This window comes from Jaculus jaculus, chromosome 10 (genome assembly GCF_020740685.1).
Source record: "Jaculus jaculus isolate mJacJac1 chromosome 10, mJacJac1.mat.Y.cur, whole genome shotgun sequence".
NCBI lineage: Eukaryota > Metazoa > Chordata > Mammalia > Rodentia > Dipodidae > Jaculus > Jaculus jaculus.
In genome coordinates, this window is record NC_059111.1 from 100,101,048 (window position 1) to 100,121,813 (window position 20,766).

Sequence of the window (20,766 nt, forward strand, 5' to 3'; positions counted from 1 at the left end):
ATTTTTATCCTGCAAATACTATAATATTTAATGAATCACTAAGCTTTATTTATTAAACATGTTGAGTGCTAAGTTTCTTCCTGCCACTTTTGCTACCATTGCCACACCCTTTGTAAACTGTTCCTAACATAATACTGAGTAATAAAATTTTGACTGATAATTAAAAAAAAAAAAAAAAAAGTCAGGCATGCTGGCACAGGCTTTTAATTCCAGCACTTGGAAGAAAGAGGTAGGAGGATCACTGTGAGTTTGAGGCCACACTGAGACTACATACTGAATTCCAGGTCATCCTGGACTAGGGTGAGACCCTACTTCAAAAAAACAAAAAAGGGGGGCTGGAGAGATGGCTTAGCAGTTAAGTGCTTGCCTCTGAAGCCTAAGGAACCTGGTTTGAGGCTTGATTCCCCAGGACCCACATTAGCCAAATGCACAAGGGGGCACACGTGTCTGGAGTTTGTTTGCAGTAGCTGGAGGCCCTGGCGCGCCCATTCTCTCCCTCTTCCTCTCCCTCTCCCTCTCTCTCTCCCTCTCTCTCTCTCTATGCCTAATGGCTTTCAGCCCTTCTCTCCCTAAGTCTAATGATGCCAATCAACTGTGGGCTTTTATATACCACTCCTGTCTTCTTGCCCAGGCAGTGTGTGAAAAAGACCATCACTCCTAGGTCACCAAGCCCTGGAATGATAAAGTCAGAAAGGGCAATCACGTCACCTCTTCCCCTCTTAGCATATACTGATGCCTGAAGTCGATTATTGTTGCAGTCAGATTCGCATTGCTGGCAAAGAACACCTGACCAAGAGCAGCTTGTGGGGGAAGAAGAGGGGGCTATTTTGGCTTACAGACTCAAGGGGAAGTTCCATGATGGCAGGGAAAAACGATGGCATGAGCAGAAGGTGGACATCACCCCCTGGCCAACATCAAATGAACAGCAACAGGAGAGTGTGCCAAACACTGGCAAGGGGACACTGGCTCTAACACCCATAAGCCCGCCCCCAACAATACACTCCCTCCAGGAGGCGTTAATTCCCAAATCTCCATCAGCTGGGAACCTAGCATTCAGAATACCCAAGTTTATGGGGGACACCCAAATCAAACCACCACAATTACCTTTTTTGGAGATATCTACAAATAGAGCAAATACAAGTAACTGAGCCAAATCAACTTTTCTTTTACTTTTATTAAGCAAACAAGAAGCAGCAATAACACTAACCCCTGAATCAAATATTGACACTCATTTAGTCGACAAAACCCATCCAATGTATCAAGCATCCAGCTAGGCTGGGCAGACCACAAAACAAAACAAGAGTTACATCCCAATGCAGACAGCAGACAAAGTTAGATTGCACAGATGCTAAAGAGAAAAATCAAGGGAAAATTAAAAAAATAAAACCTGGGGTGCTTGGAAGGCAAGGATCCGACCTATCCCACGGAAGTATAGAATGGAAGCAACAGTTGAGGTCATCCAAAGATTGCTAGCCATTAACTAGTTCAGTGGTTCTCAATGTGCACTGGAAGTGACGAACTCTGGTTTCGTGGTATCTGCGGACTGTTACCGACACTGAGTGGATGCAGCCGGACGGGGGTGTCCTGCAATATACAGGGCAGACCCACACGAGAATTACTCTGCACCTTGTTCGACTGTGTAATGTCCTGTTAGACATTTATGCAGGATCTACAGCTTGTCTGGAGAGTCCACATTTGTTTCCTCTGAGACAAGTGTCACTTGTCCTGTCTTGTTATCCTGTATTTTAGTTAAAATTAATTTCGCCTTTTACCATAGACAAATAAGGCACATGGTCTGTTATAACTTACCCTAACACTGGTTTCCATTCTACTGTCGGCCACCTGTAATCTTTCATTTTCCTGCAATCATTCCAGTAAGTAGGCCCCTGCTGGGCTCTTTTTAAGCCTAAACCTATTCACATTCACAGTTAACATCTGTCTAGTTCACGGCTCACAGCTTGATCATGCCTGAGGACTTACCTAGTGGAGTTCATGACTTTCGGGGCTTTCATTATAATAGGGCAGCAAGTTGTGGCCTAAGAAATTCTTCTGTGTAGACTGTTAGCTACGAATCATCTCAAGATAGCAAAGGGGACGTTACAAAGTATCCCTTCTGGAAAGGGTGAGCAGGTCAAGTAGGGTGTGCAGTTCCCATGGCTGTGGATGTGGCAGGATGCTATTGGCGTTTAGCATGAGAGAGGCAAGGACGCGGAATATCTTGCGGTAGATTGGGCAGCCCCTCACAGTAAGTAACTACTCTGCGCCCTATGCGAAGTTTGAATGTCTCCTTAGACATTCATGTATAACCCACAGCTCGTCTGCAGTATATTTCTTCATTTTGTTTCGACAAGTTCTGTAAGTTCAGTTCCCTTGAATAGTATCATTATTCAATGAAGGTTATTTCGCTTTTTTCTTCTTCTTTTTATCATATACACAGTGTCAGTTTACACAGCTAACTTGCTATGCCATTAGTTTTTGCTCTAATGTCCACTTAGAGCTCTGCTTTCCTGGGCTTCTTCGTACACAATTGCTTCTGGTTTCCTATTTAAGTTCTCATGTATTCATTTTAAGTGTAAGATTTCCTTATGGCCTGTAGTCCTATGAAGCTGGGCCCACGTGATGAGCTTTATAGTTCTCTTACATTAATCTTGATTTTCTTATCTTTTAGTCAATAGATTTTTGTCTAGAGGGCAGTACCTCTGAATTGCATTTTGAAGAGTAGAAAGCAGATGCTGCAAAGTGTCATTAAAGAAAAACAAAATGACCAAAGTTCATGGAGAACCACTGAGCTAGGGTCAAGGAAGCCAGAATGGCTTGTACGGAAGAGTTTGATAAAGCTGGTCTTGGGAACCACTCCGATTTATAGCTCGAAGGCAGTAAGGAGCCAGGCACGACTAAGCGCCTAAGACCATTAACTGGGGGAGGCACAGGGTCCCTCTGAGGGAGGCAGATAGAATGTTTTATATTAGACATGTTCAACCAGAGATGCCCAAGAAGAACCCCAACTAGCGGTGTTTGATGGACAACTGGATAAGTTGCACATAACCTTGTGAAGGTCGAGGGCAGGGAATGAGCACCCCAAAACAAAAGCTACCGTGGGGTGGGGGTGGGGGAATCAGTGAGTGAGAAAGAACATTTGTGGCAAGCACCCCAGAAAACAACTTTTCTCTAAAGAAAAGTTTTGGTTCTATACAAATGTGACTGGTAGAGATCTGGAAGGTGAAGGACTTGTAAAACTTTTTGCACCCATCTAGAATCTGGCTAGTACAAAATCAGCTGACTGCTAATGAATCAAGTCTCACATGACTGCTGGCCGGGGATTTGGACAACTGGTACCGAATGTTGCACAAGGAGAATTGGAAGGAAAACCCGATTCATAATAGAAAGAACTATTGATCCAAAAACATCTCAAATGCCCTAAGAGGTAGGATATCAAAATCCAGACAATCTGTTACATTTTGAAAAATAAAAACATATATAAGTGCCTAGCAGTTACAAGTACTGTTTGAGACACTCTTCTCTTTGCACTGATGCTGTGCTCCCCAGTAAACCCCTCCTGCCTTACTGGTAGGAGGCCTATCCTTTAGGGGGACTGGCTGCGTCCTGCTTTCTTCCTGAGCTGCCTCTTTTCGCTGCACACGACCACAAGAGCATGCCAGTATATGGGCCATGCTTTTGTGAATCTAGTCACTGCACCTTGGGTCACTGCTAAAATACAGACGCTTTCATGAAAGCCTGCCCTGCAGAAAGCTTTCTCTATAATCACATTAATTGGAACCTAAATGTCAAGAGCCTAAGTGGGCAATTAACTCATTGGTCACTTCTCTCCACGATACCTGATGCGCTGCTCTTAATGCATTCAAGAGTCGACCCCATGGAGTCTGCCTTCTCAGTAAATGTAGAGACAGAGAAACATGTGCCTCAGTTTCACCACATGAGAAGGTATGGGATTACACTTATGTCTTTCAAGAACATTTACATTTAATTTATTACTTTTTTTCTCTGTCAGCAGGTTTTTCACCCACAGCTGCAGTATCTAATGTCCTTAGTTCAGTGGGAATTACTAGATTTCCCTCAATTTCCCAAAATTAATTCCTTCTAATTTCAACAAAACCCCACAAATAGTAGATAAGACAGGTTAGAATAATTATAGAAATCAGCCCGGCCAGTTATGTCTAAGATAGCACAAACATTGGCATCATGGGGAAAGCTTTAAAAAATAGCATTGCCTGCCTCTCATCCCTAGTGACTTAATTGAGATAGGGTATGACCCGGGAATCCGGATTTTTTGTTTTGTTTTGTTTTTTCGAAGTAGGATCTCGCTCTAGCCCAGGCTGACCTGGAATTCACTATGTAGTCTCAGGGTGGCCTTGAACTCACAACGATCCTCCTACCTCTGCCTCCCAAGTACTGAGCTTAAAGGCGTGCACCACCATGCCTGGAGGGAATCTGGATATTTGTGCAGCAAAGTTTGGCACTGCTGATTTCAGACGATAGGTAACATAGCAAGGAAAGGCAATAGCCGAACTATTATCTGGGGCTATTTGGTTCTATGAGCGAATAGAACAGTTATGACGTCCCTTATTATGCTGTGTTCGTCATCTCTAACTAATTACACAGGGCTTATCAATTTCGGTGTATTCAATCAAATATTCTGGGTAAATCTGATCTTTCTCGAAGATGACAAAGACAGAGGGATTAAGCCTTGTATCCACACAGCTGTCATACTGTACAGGCGGTCTCCTGTAAAGCATATGTCCCTCGATGAAATCTCCAACCAGGACTCGGGCTACAAACATAATGATGTTTCTGCTGTCATACGGGCAATTTTTGTGGGAATAGAAGGCTTCCTTTGCAAAGTAATTTCCTAGAAATAATCAGAAAAAGGTGGAGAATTATTATAAAAGAGGGTAGTTTATGACTATTTATAGACAGAGTCAGATGATGGGATCAACAAAACATTTGTCAACAATATCTTACTGATGCTTATGAACGCTCTGTGAGAGTTAATTTTCATTGTTCAAAATCACCTAGGAAACATCCTGCAGGGCGGGTGTCTGATAGAATTACCAGAGAGGTTTGGCTGAGGAGGGAAAACCCATGAATGTAAAAGGATAGCATCTCTTGAGCTAGAATTCCAGACTGAATAAAAAGGGAAAAGGGAAAAGGGAAAAGGGATGGCTGGAGGGATGGCTTAGCAGTTAAGGTGTCTGTCTGCAAAGCCAAAGGACCCAGGTTTGATTCCCCAGGACCCACGTTAGCCAGATGCACAAGGGGGCGCATATGTCTGGAGTTCATTTACAGTGGCTGGAGGCCCTGGCGCATCCATTCTCTCCCTCTCCCCCACCTCTTTCTTTCTTTCTCTTGTCAAATAAATAAATAAAATATTTAAACCCTAGACTGCTATAAGCAGAGCTTAGTTGATCAGTATGCAGGAATGTCAAAGACCAGAATGCTGATAGAAGGGAATACAGTAAGCACTGCGCTCATGAGATTTTGGAGGGAACAAAAACCCTACTGTGAATGGGACTAGTGGACATTCATGTTATATTCTGGCAAAATAAAATAAAATAAAACCGAACTTTCTGCCCATGTCGTGGTAACTTAAATGATGCTGAATTTAAAAGTAACAGAGAAAGTGTTTTTTCTTTTTTTTTTTTTTTTTTTGTCAGCGGGAATTTTACCTTTAGGCTGCAGCATGGTTATTGCTCACTGTTTTTAATTGCGTTTTATAATGAGCACCCAAAGCAGGAAGGTAAGAAAAATGTGTAATTTGACAAGGAAAGCAGTGTGAACAAAGTTAAGGTTGAGGGCAAAACAAAGCAGGTATTAATAAGGGGGCTACAACTGGTAAAAAGATTGCCACCATAAGGGGAAACCTCACACTCTGCACTGGGACAATAAGAAAGGTGTTTTGAAGGCAAGATCACTCTCTCTCTCTCTCTCTATCTATCTATCTATCTATCTGCCTTTCTCTGTCTGTCTGTTGCTCTCAAATAAATAAATAAAAATAAACAAAAAAACAATTTTTTTAAAAAGGCCACAGACAAGTAGGCCAGTGGAGAAATCTTATTTTTGGCCAGGTGTGGTGGTGCACATCTTTAATCCCAGCACTTGGGATGCAGAGGTAGGAGGATCACTGTGAGTTCAAGGCTAGCCCGCGACTACATAGTGAATTCCAGATCAGCCTGGGCTACAGCAAGGCCCTACCTTGCAAAAGCAAAAAAAAAAAAAAAAAAAAAAAAAAAAATCTTGGGCTGGAGAGATGGCTTAGTGGTTAAAGTGTTTGCCTGCAAAGCCAAAGGACCCAGGTTCAATTCCCCAGGACCCACATTAGCCAGATGAACAAGGGGGCGCACGCATCTGGAGTTTGTTTGCAGTGGCTGGAGGCCCTGGCACGCCCATTCTCTCACTCACTCTCTCTCCCTCTTTCTTTGTCAAATAAATAAATAAGTAAATAAATAAATCTCATTTTTATGAGAGTTAGGAAATCACAAGATAATTTCAGTTATGTTCAGCGGGGCCTCTTATCATTATTCTGGGACCCCAGCATATCCTCAGCTCCCAGTGTTACCACAGTGCAGCAACCCTCCTACTTGAATCCTTGAAACAGTATTCCAGTAAAGGAAAGATTGTTTGCAAAACCACCCAAGATTCATTGCGGCCCCATGGATCCCTCTGCTCTAGTGCGCAGCCAGCTTCTGAGCAGTTTCTAATGCGGTCCCTTCTGTTTTCCATTGCTGTAATTCCCAGGGACCCACATAAGCCAGATGCACAAGGGGACGCATGAGTCTGGATTTCGTTTGCAGTGGCTAGGGGCCCTAGCGTGCCCATTCTTTCTTTTCCTCTCTCTCTGTCTCTAATAAATGAATAAAAATAAATAAAAATTTAAAATTTATTTAATTTAGGGCTGGGGAAATGATTTAGTGGTTAAGGTGTTGGCCTGTGAAGCCTAAGGACACCGGTTTGAATCCCCAGGACTCACGTAAGCCAGATGCACAAGGGGGGGTCGCATGTATCTGGAGTTCGTTTACAGTGGCTGGAGGCCCTGACACACCCGTTCTCTTTCTCTCTGCCTCTGCCTCTTCCTCTCTCTCTCAGATAAATGAATTAATTAAATATTTAAAAAAATTTTAATTTAATTAAGTTACTTATTTGAGAGAAAGAAAAAGGCAGAGAGAAAGAGAGAGAGAAAATGGGTGTGCCAAGGCCTCTAGCCACTGCAAACAAACCACATAAGCCAGGTGCACAGGGTGGCACGTGGTGTGGTGGGAGTGAGAATTCCTTTTATTTAACTAGACACAATCTTTGCCTCGGAGAATTACAGAATTAGAATTACGGGCTGGAGAGATGGCTTAGCTGTTAAGGCGTTTGCCTGCAAAGCCAAAAGATCCGGTTCAATTCTCCAGGACCCATACAAGCCAGATGCACCAAGAGGGCGCATGCATCTGGAGTTCATTTGCAGTGGCTGGAGGCCCTGGACCGCCCATTCTCTCTCTCTCTCTCTGCATCTTTCTCTCTCAAAGCTCAATAAATAAATAAATAATTTTTAGCCGGGCGTGGTGGCACACGCCTTTAATCCCAGCACTCGGGAGGCAGAGGTAGGAGCATCGCCGTTAGTTCGAGGCCACCCTGAGACTACATAGTGAATTCCAGGTCAGCCTGAGCCAGAGTGAGACCCTACCTCAAAAAAACAAAAATAAATAAATAAATAAATAAATAAATAAATAATTTTAAAAAATAAATAATAAATAATTAATTAATAAATAAATAATTTTAAAAAAATTATTGGAAGGAATATACCAAGAAAGGGTAGACTTATTGAAAGATAGAGGGAGAGATTGGCTATGTCAGGGCCTTCGGCTGCTGCAAACAAACTCCAGACGCATGTGCCACCATTTGCATCTGGCTTACGTGGGTCCTGGGGAATCAAACCTGACTCCTTAGGCTTTGCAAGCAAGCACCTTAACCGCCAAGCCATCTCTCCAGCCCAACTGCCTGACATTTTTAAGATTACAGGCTCAAGACTTCATACTCACTTATGATAAACACTAAGGGCACTATGGGAAATGGGACACTGACACTAAAAGTAACACCAAACCCAACAGCTTCTGGTTCTGCACAGTGGGAGTGTGGTGGTTTGGTTCAGGTGTCCCCCATAAACTTAGGAGTTCTGGATGCGGGGTTACCCAGCTGATGGCAATTGGAAATTAAAGCTTCCTGGAGGCAGTGTATTGTTGGGGGCGGGCTTGTGGGTATTATAGCCAGTTTCCCCTTGCCAGTGTTTGGCACACTCTCCTGTTCCTGTTGTCCACCTTGTGTGGGCCAGGGGGTGATGTCCACCCTCTGCTCATGCCGCCGTTTTCCCTGCCATCATGGAGCGTCCCCTCAAGCCTGGAAGCTAAAATAAACCTGTTTTGTTCCCCACAAGCTGCTCTAGGTGGGGTGATTTCTACCAGCAATGCGAATATGACCGCAACAGGTAGTGAGGCCAAAGAGAACAGTCAACTTGCACAAGGGAAGGAGTGGCGACAAAGGCGAAGGGTTGTGATGGCCGCCTTGGCTGTCCCGTGAGAACCGCGGAGCTCGAAGGTGTGACCCTGGCCACCCAGCCGCTGGCCGCTGGTCCCTCTACTCTCTGGTTTCATGTGCTCTCCATGTGCTCTCTTCCCCCAACATGAGGAAACGTGACATCCAGTAAAGGTCATGGCAGACAATGTCACCAGCAGACAGGACAGTCCACATGCAGATATGGGGATCAGAGGTTGCTCCCAGAAAAATAAAATAGAAGATTAGCGCAAGGCTAAGGCACAGCACTTAAGCGCCAGTCAGTGGAACCATTTTAATATGTTGTGTGTGTGTGTGTGTGTGTGTGTGTGTGTGTGTGTGTGTTGTACATGTATATACATGCATGCGCCCCAACATGTGTGTGGAGGCCAGAGGAGAATGTTAGATGTCCTCCTCTCTCACTCACCCGTGTGTTACTTTGTCACAAGCCTGTCTCTGAATCCACAGCTGCCTTGACAGCCCTGGTGATTTTTCTGGTCTCCGCTCCCCACAGAACTGGGGTTACAGTTACATACACGGTCACACTCAGTTGTTTAGATGGGTGCTGGGAAATCAAACCCAGGGTGAATTGCTTCCTCTCAGACACAGATGCTTGTGTGCCCATAAAGCCATCTCCCCGGCCCAGCGCAGGTGTGTAAGGTAACTGAGTTTATTTCTCTCTTTCACTACACTCTCGGCCCGAACATGCTGGTCAAGGCACGGCACCTGTGGGTGCCTCTTACTAGAAGCAGCAACAGGGCTGGAGTATGGTTTACACCAACAGCTTTCTGCATGCCCGGGCATACCTTTTCCGTATTTGGTTTCATGATTTTCGTGGATGGTCCAGTCGAAATTATCCACACAAATAGAATAAACATGGGCGCGGCTGGCTGCGTGAAATAGGAGCACCTCGTCTTTCTTCTGCATCTTCTCTTTCCTCCTAATACAGACAGCTGTGAGACTTCACACCGACAGCACCCCCCATCCTGCTGCAGTTAGTAATGTGACCCCCCCCAAGGAAGGTCGGATCCTCACCTTTGAAAAGCCTCCAAGAGCCTCGGATTCCAGATTCTCTTTATCTTTTCTATCTTGAAGTTTTTCATGGAAGCTTTGAAACACTCACTGATTTTGATGTATTCCACGTGCTGGCTGTTGAGCTCCAGCAACTGAAAACAAATCAAAGTGAAGCAGGAGACGCTGAAACCCGCTTCCCCCCCGCACGTGGGCCCCCTCTCCTGCCATGAGCACTTGCCAGCCTCAGGCAGCAGGTGGCATAGGCTGGCTTGGGGAGTGCACATCTGCCCGCTCACACAATGTGGTAGAACCAACAGGCACGTGGGGTGTGTCAGGCCAACTTAAGGCTAACAAAGCGTTTAGGCCCAAAGACAAAAGAAGATTCTCTATGGCATCTGACTTAGTCCAGAGACCTGGCAAAGTGCTTGCCTAAAGCTCCAAAAGCAGAGCAGTAACAGAGAACTCCAAGCTGCCCATCAAACCCAACCTGATGGGTCTGCACAGCAGGCAAGATGTGGTGGCTAGAGTCTAGGAACAGTCTTGCCCAACCAGGTCAGGTGACAGTGAGGCCAATGAACCAAGCAACTCACTCTCCAAGTTCTGGTTTTGTCATCGCTGAATTAGAGCCCCTATTACTGATCCCACAGTACTGTTAATGAGAATCTGTCTGGATGCCATCGCATGTGGCCAAACACTGAAAGCAAGAGACCAGCGATTCATGGGGTAAGTGCCAGTCATGCCAAGATTTCTGGATCCCAAAGTTTGGCAGAAGCAATCAATTCATTAATTATCCCCACCCCCCCACCCCACCCCCCCACACACATTGAGGTAGGGTTTCACTCTAGCTCAGACTGATCTGAAATTCAGTATGGAGTCTCAGAGTGGCCTTGAACTCACAACGATCCTCCTACCTTTGCCTCCCAAGTGCTGGGATTAAAGGCGAGCACCACCATGCCCAGCTAGAATTGGGGTATAATTCTTAAATAACAGATGTCTCTTTTTGACAAGTGGCATCCGTGTATCTAGTCAGCTTTATGTATAAGCCATGACTACAATAAATGAAAGGACTGAAAGTGTCAACAATATGGCGGTCAGTAAAAAAGGCTTTTGGCCTTACTATTTTTGAAGCCTCAAAATAACAAATTATATTCAGATATCATTGAATGTGCCAAGTTACGAACCTAATTTCCTTTTATTACAGTCCCTCCAAAGAGAGCAGAGGGAACAGGCAAAATATTTCATTCTTCCTCTCTTTTTTTTGGTTTTTCTAGGTAGGGTCTCACTCTGTCTAGCTCAAGCTGACCTGGGACTCACTATGGAGTCTCAGAGTGGCCTTGAACTCACAGCAATGCTCCTACCTTTGCCTCCCAAGTGCGGGGATAAAAGGTGTGTGCCACCACGCCCTTTGTTCTTGTTGTTGCTTATTGGTTTGTTTTTTTTTTTGAAATTCATTAATTTCAATAAACTCATACTCTGGGTTCTTCAAGTCACATGAATCACTTTGCCTTTTGCCAACAAACAAACCCATATACATATAGCTAAATATGTTTCCACCGCTAAGAGTCATCCCTCAAACAAGTCAAAACCAAATACCCTGTAGGCACTCGAAGAGGAGCTATCATCTCTCTGAGGAAGAAAACTGGAGGTCAGAGCCTCTGCCTGGGTGTTCACTGGCTGGTACCTAAAATAAAGGCAGAAAGAAAATCGTCACCCAAGTGACTTTCTATCCTCAACTTCCAGCCCCAAATCTAGGGCTCCTATGAAATATAGTGTAGATTTTTGTATCTTTTTCTGCACTTCATCCCTGAAGATTCCTGAACTAGTAATTTAAAAACGCAATAACTATTCATAATTTAGTGAAGTAAGTGCTGTTTTCCCCACTGATTTAAAATGTAAAGATTCATTTATTTATTTATTTAGGAGAGAGAGGGAGAGAGAGAGGATGGGCATACCAAGGCCTCCAGCCACTGCAAACGAACTCCACACACACGCGCCCCCTTGTGTACCTGGCTTACATGGGTCCTGGAGAGTTGAACTGGGATCCTTTGGCTTTGCTTGCAAGTGCCTTAACCGCTAGACCATCTCACCAGACCTAAAGATTCATTTTTATTTTTGGAAGCAGGATCACACTCTAGCCCAGGCTGGCATAGAACTCACTTTAATCCTTCTATCTCTGCCTCCCGAGTGCTGGGATTAAAGGCGTGTACCACCACATCCAGCTGATTTTTAAAATTTTTTTTTTGTTGGGCTGGAGAGATGGCTTAGCAGTTAAGCGCTTGCCTGTGAAGCCTAAGGACCCCGGTTCGAGGCTCGGTTCCCCAGGTCCCACGTTAGCCAGATGCACAAGGGGGCGCACGAGTCTGGAGTTCGTTTGCAGTGGCTGGAAGCCCTGGCTCGCCCATTCTCTCTCCTTCTATCTGTCTTTCTCTCTGTCTGTCACTCTCACATAAATAAATAAATAAATAATGAACAAAAAATTTTTTAAAAAAATGACAGAGAAGGGAGATGGAAAACCTTGCTTTTCCTGTCTGAATTGCACTTCATGCAACGATGCATGAGGGAAAATTCTTCTCCTGAGATGAATCACAGCTGATTGTGAGAAAATTAAAAGAATTAGAAAACCATCATTTTGCAACCCTTGATGATGTATGGAGCCTAAACTGTGATAATACTTATCTAAAGACTAGAGAATGACAGATCAGATGGGGGATGCTGTAACAGAAGGCTCACATTGGAATAGCTAAAACCATCCCTTAATCTACGTAGCTGTAAATAGGACAATCAGATGTGTTCTCCCTTTAATACAATGTGACAGGAGTTACAAAGCATCCCTTCTAGCGTATTACTGGTCAAAAACTGAACCAGAGGGCTGGAGAGATGGCTTAGCGGTTAAGCGCTTGCCTGTGAAGCCTAAGGACCCCGGTTCGAGGCTCGGTTCCCCAGGTCCCACGTTAGCCAGATGCACAAGGGGGCGCACGCGTCTGGAGTTCGTTTGCAGAGGCTGGAAGCCCTGGCGCGCCCATTCTCTCTCTCTCCCTCTGTCTTTCTCTCTGTGTCTGTCGCTCTCAAATAAATTAAAAAAAATTAAAAAAAAAAAAAAAACTGAACCAGAACCCAACCAGTGCTCCAAGTCTAATACCTGGCCTGCAGATTTTACCTATCAAATGACTCCCTCGGGATATAATGGAGTACATTTTGAATTAGGGAAATTATGTAGGTCAAACTTTCCGGTTTCTTCACAACAACAAAGAAAAATAAAACATCGCACTGGGCAGGGCAGGCTGGGTGGGGGTTGGCTCAGTGAGTCAAGAGCTGGCTGCTGCAGGCGTGATGACTAGAGTTTGGATCTGCAGCAACTGCAGAAAAATCCAGGCATGGTGGCGTACCCCGTAACCCGTTTTTGCTCACTTGCCCGCTGGCTTAGCCAATCAGCAAGATCCAGGTGCCGTGAGAGACCCTGTCTCAAAAATTAAGGACTAAGGTGGAGTCTGGAGAGATGGCTTAGCAGTTAAGAGCTTGCCTGTGAAGCCTGAGGACCCTGGTTCAAGGCTTGATTCCCCAGGACCCACGTTAGCCAGATGCACAAGGGGTGCACGTGTCTGGAACTCATTTGCAGTGGCTGGAGGCCCTGGCGCGCCCATTCTCTATATATCTGCCTCTTTCTCTCTCTGTCTGTTGCTCCTGAATAAATAAATAAAAAATTAGAAAAAAAAAAACTAAGGTGGAGAAGAGATGGAAGAAAACACCAGATGTCAACCTCTGGCCTCCACATCTGCCCACACAGGTAATCACATCTGCAAACCTATGTGCAAACAAATACACACACACACACTCACACTAGCAAAATTTTTAAAATGGAGGGGGGGTGCTGGAGAAATGGCTTAGTGGTTAAAGCATTTGCCTGCAAAGCCAAAGGATCCAGGTTCAATTTCCCAGGATCCACATACACCAGATGCCCAAGGGGCACATGCGTCTAGAGTTGGTTTGCAGTGGCTAGAGGCCCTGGAGTGCCCATTCTCTGTCTGTCTCTCTTCTCTCTATCTCTCTCTGCTTGCAAATAAATAAATAAAATCTATTTTAAAAATGGAGTGGGAGAAAAAGCCAGGTGTGGTATGCCTTTAATCCCAGCACTCAGGAAGCAGAGGCAGGAGGATCGTCATGAGTTTGAGACCACCCTGAGACTACAGAGTGATTTCCAGGTCAGCTGGGCTAGAGTGAGACTCTACCTCAAAAAACAAAACAAACAAAAAAAAATGGAGTGTAGAAATTATAAGAGTAGAAGCAGCTTAGGGGAGTACATCAATCAAATGTGATGTACAGACCTTGTTTGTATACTGTAGGGAATATATCAACTATAAAGGGTTATTTCTAAGATAATGGGAAAACAGAATATGAACTGAGTATTAGATGATATTAATGAGTTATTGTCAATTTTGTTAGGTGGGTTAGTGGCATGATACATGTTTAAAAAACTCCTTACCTGTTAGGGACACATCTGAAATATTTACAGAGAAATGAAATTGTGGGGCTGGAGAGATGGCTTAGCGGTTAAGCACTTGCCTGTGAAGCCTAAGGACCCCGGTTCGAGGCTCGGTTCCCCAGGTCCCACGTTAGCCAGATGCACAAGGGGGCGCACGCGTCTGGAGTTCGTTTGCAGAGGCTGGAAGCCCTGGCGCGCCCATTCTCTCTCTCTCCCTCTATCTGTCTTTCTCTCTGTGTCTGTCGCTCTCAAATAAATAAATAAATAAAATTATTAAAAAAAAAAAAGAAATGAAATTGTGTGTGAGATTTACAGTAAAACATTCCAGCAAAAGGAAAAAAAATAGAGGTGATGGTGACGGCAGCTGAAACAAGATATAAATGATTGACAATCATAGAAGTCAGTCAGGGAATACACAGCAGTTGACTGTACAATTCTCTAGACGTCTGTTGATTTTAGAAATTTACCACAGTCAAAGCAATTACATTTAACAGATAAGTACTTCAAGGGGGTTAAAAAGTGTTAAAGAGGAGCTGGAGAGATGGCTTAGCAGTTACAGCGTTTACCTGCACAACCAAAGGATCCTGGTTCGATTCTCCAACACCCATGTAAACCAGATGCACAAGGGGGTGCCAGGAGGCCCTGGCGTGCCCATTCTCTCTCTCTTTCTCTCTATTTAATAAATAAATAAGTAAATTATTAAAAAAATTTTAAAAACATGTTAAAGAGCCAGGCGTGAGACTACATAGTTGAATTCCAGGTCAGCCTGAGCTAGAATGAGACTCTGCCTCAAAAACCAACAACAACAAAAATTGAAAAAAAAAAAAAAAAACTGTTGGGCTGGAGAGATGGCTTAGCGGTTAAGCGCTTGCCTGTGAAGCCTAAGGACCCCAGTTCGAGGCTCGGTTCCCCAGGTCCCACGTTAGCCAGATGCACAAGGGGGCGCACGCGTCTAGAGTTCATTTGCAGTGGCTGGAGGCCCTGGCGCGCCCATTCTCTCTCTCTCCCTCTCCCTCTCTCTCTCTCTCCCTCTCTCTCTCTCCCTTTCTCTCTGTTGCTCTCAAATAAATAAATAAATAAGATAAAATAAACAACAAAAAAACTGTTGAAGATCTCCTTGTGTAAAACAAAGACTTTGGAAATGAGAAAACCTGGTCTCCATTTATCTGTATTTTTAAACTTGATTTTGACTTTTTTATTTACTTATTTGCCAAGAGATGGAGGAGGGAGAGAGTGAGAGAGAACAGGCATGACAGGGCCCCTAGCCACTGCAAACAAAGTCCAGATGCATGTGTCACTTTGTGCATCTGACTTTATGTGGGTACTGAGGAATTGAACCTGGGTCATTAGGCTTTGCAGTCAAGTGCCTTAACCACTAAGCCATCTCCCCAGCCCAAATTCCACTTTATGTCTGTACTTGTACTGCAGGGTAGATTGAGAAAACATGGGTTAAGATGCTCATGGAAGATGGACCTGGGGATGTCCTCCTGCAATGCTGGAACCCAGGAGGTTGAAAAGGAAAGATCTTGAGTTCAAGGACAGACTGGGCAAAATTCTGTTTTACAACATGACACCCATGACAGCAGACTGAAGTGTGTTCAGCCCTCCTTGGGGCCAGGGGTGACACTCAGAACCCACATTCTATTCCACAGCAGGTGTGTCACCTGTGGGCTAGCAGCAACAGTAGAATCCAAGTGGGCTCTCTGTATTACCTTTTCCAAGATTCACTAAACTCCATGTCTATCTTTGGTTTTTGCTCTAGTTTCAGGGTGGCCTTGAACTCACAGTGATTTTCCTATCTTTGCCTCCCAAGTGCTAGGATTAAAGGTGTGTGCCACCATGCCTGGCTCCACTTCTCTTTCTTTCTTTTTTATTTGGAAGCAGAGAAAGACAGAAGAGATAGAGAGAATGGACATTCCAGGGCCTCTAGCGGCTATAAACAGATTCCAGATGCACATGCCATTTTGTGCATCTGGCTTTACAAGGGTACTGGGGAATCAAATGCTAATCTTAGGCTTTTCAGGCAAGTGCCTTAACCACTGAGCAATCTGTCCAGCCCCGTTAACACTACTTCTTTATTTTTTAATTTGACAGAGAAAGAGGGAGGGAAAGAGAGAGAGAATGGGTGCGCCAGGGCCTTCAGCCATTGCAAACAAACTCCAGATGTGTGCACCCCCCTTGTGCATCTGGCTAACGTGTGTCCTAGGGAATCGAACCTGGGTCCTCTGGCTTTGCAGGCAAGTGCCTTAACTGCTAAGCCTTCTCTCCAGCCCAACTCCACTTCTTAATATCACCATGTGCTGCTTATGGGAGCAAAATATTTCAGAAGCTTTGAGGAGACACTAAGTAGGTCAGGGAGGACAGCCAAGGGCAGAGAAGAAGGGTTGTTCTAGAACATTCATACAAATGACTGTTATCATCATGGAATGCTTAACGAAGGAATGTGTTCTGAAAACCACGTTGGGTGATTATATTTTGCACATGGTGACTTAAAACACACTCGCATCCAGGCGTGGTGGTGCGTGCCTTTAATCCCAGCACTCGGGAGGCAGAGGTAGGAGGATCACCATGAGTTCAAGGCCACCCTGAGACTCCATAGTGAATTCCAGGTCAGCCTAGACTGGAGTGAGACCCTACCTTGAAGAAGAAGGAAAAGAAAAAAAAAAGAAAGCAGCCAGCAAGGCTCAGGGAATTTTGTGGAAGAGGTGTTGGGAGCAGTGTAAGAGCCACAGGCTGGGATGTCACACACAGAGGCACTGCCTCTCCCCAATAACTGCTGCCCCCACAACGCATAACCCACAACCCCATGGGGAATACCATCAACCCCACTGAGGAGGGCCCCCCAGCGGAATGGGGGCAGGGAGGAGGTACAAGATGATACCAACACATGATGTATCCATACAAAGTATGTTCTTTTTTTTTTTATTTTGCTTATTTTTATTTATTTATTTATTTGAAAGTGACAGAGAGAGAGAGAGAGAGAATGGGTGCACCAGGGCCTCCAGCCACTGCAAACGAACTCCAGACACATGCGCCCCTTGTGCATCTGGCTAACGTGGGTCTTGGGGAATTGAGCCTCGAACCGGGGTCCTTAGGCTTCACAGGCAAGCGCTTAACCGCTAAGCCATCTCTCCAGCCCCAAAGTATGTTCTTAATAAAATAAAATAAAAAGAAGGGACGTAAGTGAACATTAGAGGGTTGAACACAGAGAACCGCCTTTGCTGCCGTAATGCAAATGAACTACAGGACTACAGGACTACACTTACACAAACTAAACCAGTCATAGCATCTCTAGGCAATATCATCCCACTGACCACCATCACATGTGGTTGTCACGGACTGAAAAGCCATCGTGCAGGTGTGTAGTACTGTCTCATCAGAATGTGAGCTCCATGAGAGTGTGATCTCTCCTTCTCCCTCCCCCTGCCTGCAATAGTGAAAATGCTTGATTAATTTGAACATTAAAAGTACCAGATGGGGGCTGGACAGATGGCTTCGCCATTAAGGCACTTGCCTGCGTAGCCCAAAGACCCAGATTCAATTCCTCAGTGCCCACATAAGATGCATAAGGTGGCACATGCATATAGAGTTTGTTTGCAGTGGCTGGAGGCCTTGGTGTGCCCATTCTCTCTGTCTCTGCCCCTCTCTCTCTCTCTCTCTTTCCAATAAATAAAATATTTTTATAATAAATTTTAATATTTTATTTTTTATTTATTGGAGAGACCGGAAGAGGCAAATAGAGAGAGAGAGAGAGAGAGAAAGAGAGAAAGAGAGAGAGAATGGGCCTACAAGGGCCTCTAGCCACTGCAAACGAACTCCAGCCACATGCGCCACCATATGCATCTGGGTTACATGGGTACTGAGGAATAAACCTGGGCCCTTAGGCTTTGCAGGCAAGCACGTTAACTGCTAAGCCATTCCTCCAGCCCAAATAAATTTTTTTCAAAAATTTTTTTATTGTTATACTTACTTTTTGTTTTGTTTTGTTTTTTCGAGGTAAGGTCTCACTCTGGTCCAGGCTAACCTGGAATTCACTATGTAGTCTCAGAGTGGCCTTGAACTCACAGCGATCCTCCTACCTCTGCCTCCCGAGAGCTGGGTTTAAAGGCATGCGCCACCATGCCCAGCTACTTCCAAATAAATTTTTTGTTGTTGTTGTTTGTTTTATTGAGGTAGGGTCTCACTCTGGCTCAGGCTGACCTGGAATTCACTACGTAGTCTCAAGGTGGCCTTGAACTCTCGGCGATCTTCCTACCTCTGCCTCTCGAATGCTGGAATTAAAAGCACCAAATAAAATATTTTTTTAAGTAGCATATGGGCCGGCCTGGGCCAGAGTGAGACCCTACCTCGGAAAACCAAAAAAAAAAAAAAAAGTACCATATGGGATCTTATAAAGCTACATTGGATCAGATTCCAATTCTTGGTTAAAAACAAATAAGAAGGCTGGAGAGATGGCTTAGCAGTTAAGGCATTTGCCTGCAAAGCCAAAGGAATCCGGTTGGATTCTCCAGGACCCACGTAAGCCAGATGTACAAGGGGGTGCATGCGTCTGGAGTTTGTCTGCAGTGGCTGGAGGCCCTGGCGTGCCCATTCTCTCTCTCTCTTTCAAATAAATAAATAAATAAAATTTAAAAATAAGAGATTCAGTTAAAAAAAAAACAGCAGTTAATGACAGCAGGTAAGTCTAAAGAGATCAGCAGATTGGACCTCCGAAGCTGAAATTCGGTAGACTCCTGTGATTAGTACAGGGAAAGTTCCAGAACCCTTAAGGGATAACTGAACAGCAAACAGTAATAGATCCTATAATGTTTTTCTCTCATTCATATGTGTAGTAGGGTTTAACTGATATATTAGACATTGTAAGAAATTATTGACAAAAAACAGCTTATAAACAATATACTATGAAAGTTACATGAATGTAACTTTTCAGCATCCATACGTTAGTCTCTAATTTTATTGAACTACATTTTCAGGCTGGGGTGGACAGAAAGTAACTGACGTGGCAGAAAGTATACCCGTGGGTAAGGAATGACCACTGCTTGTGTATGCATGTATTAATGCATGTGTACACATGCACACACACACATATACACAGTCGCTGAGTCTATTAATACCAAGGTAATAAACTATAATATATACCACAGAAGTTACCGCTAACTGAACACCTGATGTATATGAGCTGTTTTGAGGGTCTGAAGAGTATCCATCAGCAGCCTCGGGTTCAGCACTGTTCCTAAGCCCACATCACAGACAAGCAGGTGCAGGATGGTTCATTTGTCCAAATCCCCCCAGCTAATGAGGAGAGGGCAGAACTGAATTGAGGCGACCTAGAGCTGGGTCTCTAACCTTGTCATAGTTAAAAACCTGTGGCTTGGGCTGGGCAGATACTTTAGCGGTTAAGACACTTGCCTGCAAAGCCTAGTGGCCCAGGTTCAATTCCCATGTAAGTCAGATGCACATGGTAGCGCATGCATATGGAATTCATATGCAATTCATTGAGGCCCTGGCATGCTTATTCTCTCTCTTTCTCTCCCTCCCTCTCCCTCCCTCCCCCCCCCCTCTCTCTCTTGCTTTCCCTCTCTCTCAGATAAATAAAAATAAAATAAAACAAACTTGTGACTCAGGCTGCTCTGGTTCTGTGGTAGAAATGGAACAGACCTCCCTCTTTGGTGTGCATCTTTAACTTTTATTTATTTATTTGAGAGTGACAGACACAGAGAGAAAGACAGATAGAGGGAGAGAGAGAGAATGGGCGCGCCAGGGCTTCCAGCCTCTGCAAACGAACTCCAGACGCGTGCGCCCCCTTGTGCATCTGGCTAACGTGGGACCTGGGGAACCGAGCCTCGAACCGGGTCCTAAGGCTTCACAGGCAAGCGCTTAACCGCTAAGCCATCTCTCCAGCCCAGACCTCCCTCCTTGGGACTGAGGTTGTTCATGGCCTGTTCCCATTCACACTTTGTTTCCCATATTGCCTCAGGGGGACACTTAGTAACTTTCTGTTTTCCCTTTTCATGACACATCTTGGATTCTGACAACCACCAGGAATGGAGAACACCTTGATTTTTTTTTTTTAATTTTTATTTATTTATTTATTTGAGAGTGACAGACAGAGAGAGAAAGACAGATAGAGGGAGAGAGAGAGAATGGGCGCCAGGGCTTCCAGACTCTGCAAACGAACTCCAGACGCGTGCGCCCCCTTGTGCATCTGGCTAACGTGGGACCTGGGGAACTGAGCCTCGAACCGGGGTCCTTAGGCTTCACAGGCAAGCGCTTAACCGCTAAGCCATCTCTCCAGCCCAACACCTTGATTTTTACACCTGCCTTGACACTTGTTTCTTATAACCACCATCACCCAGGGGAGGGGGAAATAATCCAACTCCAGAGATGTTCAGGAACAATGCAGATTTTACTGAGTTTCACAAGTACATAGGTGAGTTACAGTGAATCCCCCACAGCAAAATTCCCTTGGAAAGTCCCATTTACTGTAAATTGGTACAATTGTTATAAGTCAATTGAAAATAAAACCAAAGTAAACCAACTCCTTTAGCCAATTTCAACTTTCTCCAAAGACACGATCAGGCAGCTAGCCCAACCCTGTTTTCTCAGCCTCCCTCTATAAATCACACAACCAAAGACACAGAGGGGAATCCACAGCAAAAGAAAAATCCAGTGCATTTCAAGAGTTCTTAGACCCCCTTCAATCCAGCCATTCACAGCTAAAGCAG

The 20,766-nt window shown here is 44.7% G+C and overlaps 1 protein-coding gene across 1 annotated transcript in view; it reads right to left on the reverse strand.

Moving 5' to 3' along the window:
* Nucleotides 1-1,156: 1,156 nt before the first annotated feature.
* The window catches only part of Zc3hav1 (zinc finger CCCH-type containing, antiviral 1), a 78,450-nt gene continuing 58,840 nt past the window's right edge, over nucleotides 1,157-20,766 (reverse strand). The window contains exons 10-13 of the mRNA XM_045160397.1: nucleotides 11,155-11,242; nucleotides 9,583-9,713; nucleotides 9,354-9,487; nucleotides 1,157-4,867 (exon numbers count right to left, since the gene is read on the reverse strand). Coding sequence (XP_045016332.1) covers nucleotides 4,605-4,867; nucleotides 9,354-9,487; nucleotides 9,583-9,713; nucleotides 11,155-11,242 — 616 coding nt within the window. The 3' untranslated portion in view covers nucleotides 1,157-4,604. The remainder of the gene's footprint in view (nucleotides 4,868-9,353; nucleotides 9,488-9,582; nucleotides 9,714-11,154; nucleotides 11,243-20,766) is intronic.